The 7,522-nt window shown below is 46.8% G+C and overlaps 1 protein-coding gene across 1 annotated transcript in view; it reads left to right on the forward strand.

The window, feature by feature from the left end:
• Nucleotides 1–6,709, forward strand: part of LOC115480252 (G-protein coupled receptor 4-like) — a 41,147-nt gene extending 34,438 nt beyond the window's left edge. The window contains exon 2 of the mRNA XM_030218785.1: nucleotides 4,944–6,709. Within this exon, the coding sequence (XP_030074645.1) occupies nucleotides 4,971–5,996 (1,026 nt within the window). The 5' untranslated portion in view covers nucleotides 4,944–4,970 and the 3' untranslated portion in view covers nucleotides 5,997–6,709. The remainder of the gene's footprint in view (nucleotides 1–4,943) is intronic.
• The last annotated feature ends 813 nt before the right edge of the window (nucleotides 6,710–7,522 follow it).

The following is a 7,522-nucleotide window of genomic DNA, read 5'->3' on the forward strand; positions in this document are numbered from 1 at the left end:
CTTGGGGATTTTTACAGCCACTGCCAGTTCCACAGCTGCCTTGGCAGGAAGTATCTATGGATTTTGTTACGGATTTACCACCTTCCCAAGGCCACATGGTCATTTGGGTCGTGGTGGACCGATTTTCTCAAATGGCCCATTTTATTCCCATGAGATCTCTCCCTTCGGCCGCCACTCTTGCCAAGGCTTTCATCCAGCATATTTTCCTTTTACATGTCCTCCCTCTCCGAATCATAAGTGATCGGGGATCGCAATTCACTTCTAGGTTTTGGAGAGCTCTGCGTTCTGCTGTTGGCATCACCACCCATTTCTAATCCGCATACCACCCACAGACCAATGGACTGGTGGAATGGGTCAATCAAATTCTCAAGATCTTCCTGTGAATGTACACTAATCTCGACAGAATGACTGGTCTACATTACTCCCCTGGGCTGAATTCACCTAAAACAATGGCTTCCACACTGCCTCTCATATGTCACCATTTTTTACGGTGTATGGGCGCCACCCATGACTACCACTTCCAATCCCTCGGACCCAAGCTTCGCCTCTGCTCCAGCAGACCCTCACCAATATCCGGGACATTTGGAACAGGGTCCAACAACATCTTCAGCAAGCCGCTGCTAGATATAAGATTTTCGCAGATTGTAAAAGGCAGTCTGCTCCACTTTTTCAACCTGGACAAAAAGTTTGGCTCAGTACCAAATACTTGAGGCTCTGTTTACCCTACTTCAAGTTTGCTCCCCGATACATTGGACCCTTTTCAGTACGATCTCGAGTGGGAACTGTCACTTATCGTCTCCAGTTACCAGCTAACCTCAAGGTCCACAGTGCCTTTCATGTGTCCCTGCTAAAGGGAAAGGGAAATGGGACTTGATATATCGCCTTTCTGAGGTTTTTGCAACTACATTCAAAGTGGTTTACATATATTCAGGTACTTATTTTGTGCCAGGGGCAATGGAGGGTTAGGTGACTGGCCCAGAGTCACAAGGAGCTGCAGTGGGAATCAAACTCAGTTCTCCAGGATCAAAGTCCACTGCACTAACCACTAAGCTACTCCTCCATTCTTAACCTCTAAATGGTACCCAGAACCGAAGAAGATCATTGTTCCTGACTCTGAGCCTGATCCTGAATTCGAGGTAGATGAGGTTCTGGACTCCAAACGTCTAATGGGACGGCTGTTCTATTTGCTATCCTGGAAGCACTTTGGTCCCGAGGATAATTCCTGGGAGCCCGCTGACAACGTCCATGCACCTGAATTGATCCAGGAGTTCCATACCCTCTACCCATCCAAACACGGACCTAGGCAGAGGGGGGTCCTTAAGGAGGGGGTACTGTCATGTCCCCTACCTCAACGCAAGCGGCATCCTCGGGCTGCTGTGCAGGGTCCCTTCAACACGCACACTTGACTGGCACAGCTCTGAGCCATGTGTGTGTAGTTCTTCTCTGGCTGCAGGCTCCTTGATTGCTTTGCCTCCATGCACCTGAGTCTGCTCTCTCTCTGCCTGGCTTCCCTTGCTTCTCTCCTATTGGTCTTCTGGTTCCTCCTTCCCCTGCTCTTGTCCTATGGCTGTGCTCCTTCTCCCTGCTGATGTCAGACGCCAGCACTTCATCAGCTGAGCTCTTCCTGGACTCCATGCTTTGACTTCTACTTTGGTAGGTGTTACCAGTGGCGATCCTAGGTCGGCTGCCACCCGGGGAGGATCGCCGCTGCGCAACCCTCCCCCCCCCCCCCCCCCCCCGGGTGCAGCAGCGTCCATCCCCCAGGGTGCAGCATGACACCCCCCTGGCGCAATGACACCCCCCTCCCCGGCGCATCAAGCCCCCCCCCCCCCCAGGGTGCATTCTTGGCTGCTGGAGGGTGCAGAGAGCAGCTGCGCGTCTGTCGGCTCCACTGGCTCCCTGCTCCCTCTGCCCCGGAACAGGAAGTAACCTGTTCCAGGGCAGAGGGAGCAGGGAACCAGCGGAGCCGACAGGCACGCAGCTGCTCTCTGCACCCTCCAGCAGCGTGCACCCAGAGCGGACCGCCCCCACCTCCCCACCCTTCCTACGCCACTGGGTGTTACTTGCTCAATAGTGTGCTTCTCTACTTTGTCCCTCATTGCTGACTTTGCCTGTGCCTGGATTACTGTCTTGTCTGCTGCCTGCCTACTGACTTTGCCTGTACCTGGATATTACTCTCTTGACCTGCTGCCTGCCTACTGACTTTGCCCATACCTGGATTACTCTCTTGACCTGCTGCCTGCCTACTGACTTTGCCCATACCTGGATTACTCTCTTGACCTGCTGCCTGCTTACTGACTTTGCCCGCACCTGGATTACTCTCTTGACCTGATGCCTGCCTATTGACTTTACCTGTGCCTAGATTACTTTCTTGCCTGTTGTTTGCCTATTGACATTGCCTATACCTGGATTACTCCCCTGCCTGCTGCCTGCCTGTTAACATTGCCTGTTCCTGGTTTACTCCCCTGCCTGCTGCCTGCCTATTGACTTTGCCTGTACCTGATCACTCTCTTGCCTGCTGCCTGTCTGGCCATTACGTTCACCACCCCACTTCCTGCTCCGCCTCGTAAGCCCTGCAGGCCGCCCACACCTAGGGGCTCAACCTCTGGGGAACGGCAGTCAGCGCAGGTGAAACCCGGGGTTGTCCGGCCACCAAGCAGAACCTGGTCCGAGTACCGGGCTCAGCAGCGCTCTACTTGGTACAAGAATTCACAAGTCTGACAGACCATTTTTCCTGCATTAAGCCTACTTTAGGGCTTAATACAGCTTAGTAAAAGGGCCTCTCTCAGGCTAGGAATGTGGCAGTGACAGCATTCATAGCCCCTGAAGGAAGGGGAGGGGGGTGGGGGTTGGCCATTGAAGGGCGACACCTAGTGGCCAAATTCAGGACTCGTGATTGCAGGGTTTCAGAATGATCCCTGGTTGCATCATCTCTGACCACTAAAAGAACCAGACAGGATGTGGCAGGGAGGTGAACATTACAGGTGGGTGAACATACAGGTGGGTAGAAGGAATGAAACATAAAATACAAGAAAAATGCCTCTAACCATGAGTGAAGCTTCCTGATGCCAGATCGCAGCCCTGTTTTCAAATGAGACAGGTGTATGAAACTGCACGGTCAGTGTTTTAGGATTTAGAAAGTGCCTCTCTTTTCGCCTTGTCCCAGCATTATGAAGCTAAATAAGGTGGAGGTGCTGCTGTACAGATGATCAGAATCCCCATGCGGTCAGTATTGTTCTGTCCTGTTTGGTTTCTCCTGTCCTGCTGTAAATGCTTCATTGCTATCTCCCTGGCTCCCTTTAGTAAACAGCAGGCCTGCTTTTCCACAGGCAGAGTCTTATGGCCCTGGCTTTGTGACGGATGTTTTCCTTTCAACTGGGATTGGGTTGTTCTGTCACCTTTCTTCAAGATTTCCTTCTTCTAGTCATCTTTCTCATATCAAGCAGAGACACTCAGACCTATAAGTTATTTTATTTTTTTGTGTTTGATTGGTAGATGTCCCCATTTAATTCTAACTGACTTTTCCCTGCTACAGCATCACCTCCATTTTCCTGTCACTTTTCACTCCCTCCCTTCCTTTCCTTTTGTATCATAATATGATTGTTTTATTTTGATGCCTCATAAATTTTTCCCTTCCCCTTTATTAATAGATTAATGTATCCTAGGTCTCCCTTTGTCCTTTGTTTTGTTTTCCTTCTTCTTCCAACTGCTTAGATATTTATATTAGTGGTATAGGGCCAAATTCTTTAAATGGCGCCTTTAAAACCACACGGTTAGCGTGAATCTATAAACTGTGCCTAAAGTTGGGCATAGTTTATAGAATGTGCTTATGTGCCATTCTTGTGACTAAAATTTAGGCCACCTAAAACCAGGCCTAAATACCTCTGCGTAAGCTGGGCACAGATCAAGTGTATTCCATAATAATGCACACACAACCCGCCTATGGCTATGCCCCCTTTTCAACTGCATGCATTAGAATTTACATGCACCACATTGCAGAATATGCCTAGAAAGTTGTGCCATTAGTTCTAATTAAAACCAATTAGTGCCACTAATGGGTTGTTAAGTACTAATTGGTGCTGATTGACTTGTTAATAAATTAAGTTGTGAATGCAATTTGGCCATGTTAGCCAACTTAAGGAGTGGGGGAGTGGCCTAGTGGTTAGAGCACTGGTCTTGACATCCAGAAATGCCTGGTTCAAATCCTACTGTTTGTGAGCCCTCCAGGGACTGGGAAATACCCAGTGTACCTGAATTACTTGAGTTACTATGGAAAAAGGTGTGAGCAAAATCCAAATAAATAAGGCACCATGTATAGAATTTGGGGGATAGTAAACAAAGGTGATCTATAACTATGATGCTTTTATTGAGTATGTTTTTGTAACTTGCTTAGACGTTTAGACTAATGCACCACCGCAGTCCCAGCCTGGAGAAGGTGAAAAAGCGTAAAATCACCAGCCTTCTGTTGGTTATGATGACTATTATTTTCATCATCTGCTACTTCCCATACCATGTGACCCTCTCTAGCCTCTCTTACATCAGTGATAGGAACACAAGCACCTGCCAGATTGAGATGAACATTCGCCCTGCTTTCCGAATCTCCTTTGCAAATAAATGACTGAATGAAGCGAGAGCTGTGTGCTTTGCAAGATCATAAGATGCCCCTTTTGCCCTTTAAACTTTTCCCTATTGCCAGACTGGATGTTGACTGTTTTAGACATGGCTTTGTAGTAAATGCTTGCTTTTCTTAGCCATTAACGCTTAATTCTGAACTGTAACTTACTGGTTTTCTCCATGTTTTTGCCAGCAGGGGCACAGCCCAACCCCTTATCTGAATGCTTTCCAGGCAGAGAGGTTTTCTGACATTCTTAAACTCTCCTTTCAAGCAGGAGTCTGTCATGATGGGCCTCTCAAAGTCTCTTATCTTTTCTTATCTGTTGCAGGTTGCTAACCAGACTTCTCAACAGAAGATGTCCAATGAAAGTATATCGTGTCTCTACGCTGACAAATATGAAGCCACTCTCTTTCCAGTTATTTACAGTATTGTGTTTTTTATCGGTCTTCTTGGAAACGTGGCAGCGGCAGGAGTCATCATCCATCACATTAAAGGTAAAAACGTCCTGGGCATCTACCTGGCCAATCTCTGTGTGTCGGATCTCCTCTATGTCTTCACCCTCCCGATGTGGATCATCTACACGGCTAATGAAGACTGGCAGTTTGGGGCACTCAGCTGCAAGGTCCTTGGATTTTTCTTTAATGCCAACATCTACACCACCATGGCTTTTCTCAGCTGCATTGCCATGGACCGCTTCCTGGCAACTGTCTTCCCCTTGCAGTCCAGGACTCTGCGGAGCATGAAGGCAGCAGCCATGGTCTGTGTAATTGTCTGGCTCATCATCCTCGGCTCTCATTCTGTCTTCTTGAGCCAGGATGAGCTCTTCAATGCCAGCCGAGATGTGGCGCTCTGCTATGAAAAATATCCCATGGACCAGTGGATGGCTCATGTCAACTATTTCCGCATCTTTGTTGTGTTTTTGGTTCCTTTTGTGCTCCTTGTGTTTTCTTACTGCTGTATAATTGTGGTCATCCACCGCAGTCCCAGCCTGGAGAAGGAGAAAAAACGTAAAATCACCAGCCTCCTCTTGGCTATGACTATTATTTTCATCGTCTGCTACTTCCCATACCATGTGACCCTCTTTATTCGCTCTTACATCAGTGATCGTAACACAAGCACCTGCCAGATTGAGATGAAAATTCGCCCTGCTTATCGGATCTCCTTTGCCTTGACCAGCCTCAGCAGCGCCCTAGATCCCTTCATCAATGTTTTTGTAAGTGATGGCGTAAAACAAGATCTAGCAGAAGAGATGAGGGCTTTCTGGCTGTGGTGCACAGGCAGGTCAGATCAAACACAAAAACAGTATCTGAAAACTGTGGGCAACCAGAAAGTGATGGTGCCTTCTGATAAAGACCTGCGTACTGTACAGACCAGATTCTAAATGAAGCGTCGTTCAGCAACTTCCATCTTAATTGTATCGCCTTTAGTACTTCCACAGACTTCAATACCGTTATGCCCCTTGATGCCAAAGGGAATTTCTGTGAGGATAAAAGTTCAAACATCTCAGTCCATTAGTGGCACAGTAGGTTGAAGGTTCTTCTGAAGAATGAACATTTGAACTGAGCACTCGGTATCACAAAGAGAGATAATCAGTGGTGGTCACAAAGTGAAATGGTTGCAGAAAATATAAGAACAGACAGCTCTGGTGTGTTTAACATGCCGTTTTATATTTTCTTTCCAAAGAACTGTGGGACTTGCAGTCGCACTAGTTCATATTTATTTGGTAAGGACTACAAGCTCATGGGATAGACCTGTTCTCTAATGTGGTTTTTGGTGGATTATTTCTTGACTGTTATACAGCCGATCCATCCTTGCTTATTTTTTATTTTGGGAACAAAAAGAGGAAATATATTTTTACCAGCAAAAAGGGAAGTACACGTACGACCTGAGCGAGGTTCCTAGGGCCAGTCCTGTAACTTGTACAATGAGAGTCATTCACACATTACAAAACTGCATGAATACTATGTACACATACCAAAGGATGGGCAGGTCTACAATTTCTTGGGCTTGGAGTCCTCAGAATTAGGGTTACCATATGACTCCAGAAAAAGGAGGGCAGATTGAGCCAGTCTGGGTTTTACTTCTATTGCTTTCAAATGGAAGCAAAACCTGGACTGGATCAATGTGTCCTCCTTTTTCTGGAGCCATATGGTAACCCTATCAGAACATCAAAACCAGTTTGGCCAGTCTCTGATGACTTAGGCTGTTGGTGTGTGTGTGTGTGTGTGTGTGTTTGTGTGTGTGTGTGTGTGTGTGTGTGTTTGGGGGGGGGGGGGGGAGTGGAAGGGTTATTTCCCTAGCAACCCTGAAGAAGAGCCAGTGTGTGTATGAATGAAGACTGTGCAGGTTCCCTGGTTTTTGTCTTCGAGAGATGAACAATAAAGATATTAAGTAGCAGAAAAGAAGAATCCTTATATCAGTATGTATCCTGCAGAAACAAGTTCTGGGCATGTTCTGATACCTTCTGTTGGGCCAAGTCAAGAGTCACCCATAAGGGGATTCTAGCAGACGGGACTTGTATGGACAGAAAAGCTCATATATCTTAACATCTTTAGACAGTTCTCATGATGGCCAAATAAAAGGTATATTAGCCTGTGTAAAATCCACAAGTAGGGCCAGAAACCCAAAATGCAAATGTCTTTGATTGTTACTTTTGCTTGGGTAGCTGGTGGTATTCTAACTTATTTCTGTACAGACTGCTTTTTAAAATCTCTAGATTTCTGTATGTTTTAATATGTATATTTGTAGTGGACTGGAATTGGCCTCACCTTGGGTTTCCACCTATGTCCAGCACTCAGGAGATGGATTGTAACCTACTTCTGTATGTGCCTCCTTTGAATGGGTGGGAATGTAGTGTCTCTGAGGTGGCTTTAAAAAAAAACCTTGAAACCAGCAGCAAGAAAATTA

Source organism: Microcaecilia unicolor, chromosome 11 (genome assembly GCF_901765095.1).
Source record: "Microcaecilia unicolor chromosome 11, aMicUni1.1, whole genome shotgun sequence".
NCBI classification, from domain to species: Eukaryota; Metazoa; Chordata; class Amphibia; order Gymnophiona; family Siphonopidae; genus Microcaecilia; species Microcaecilia unicolor.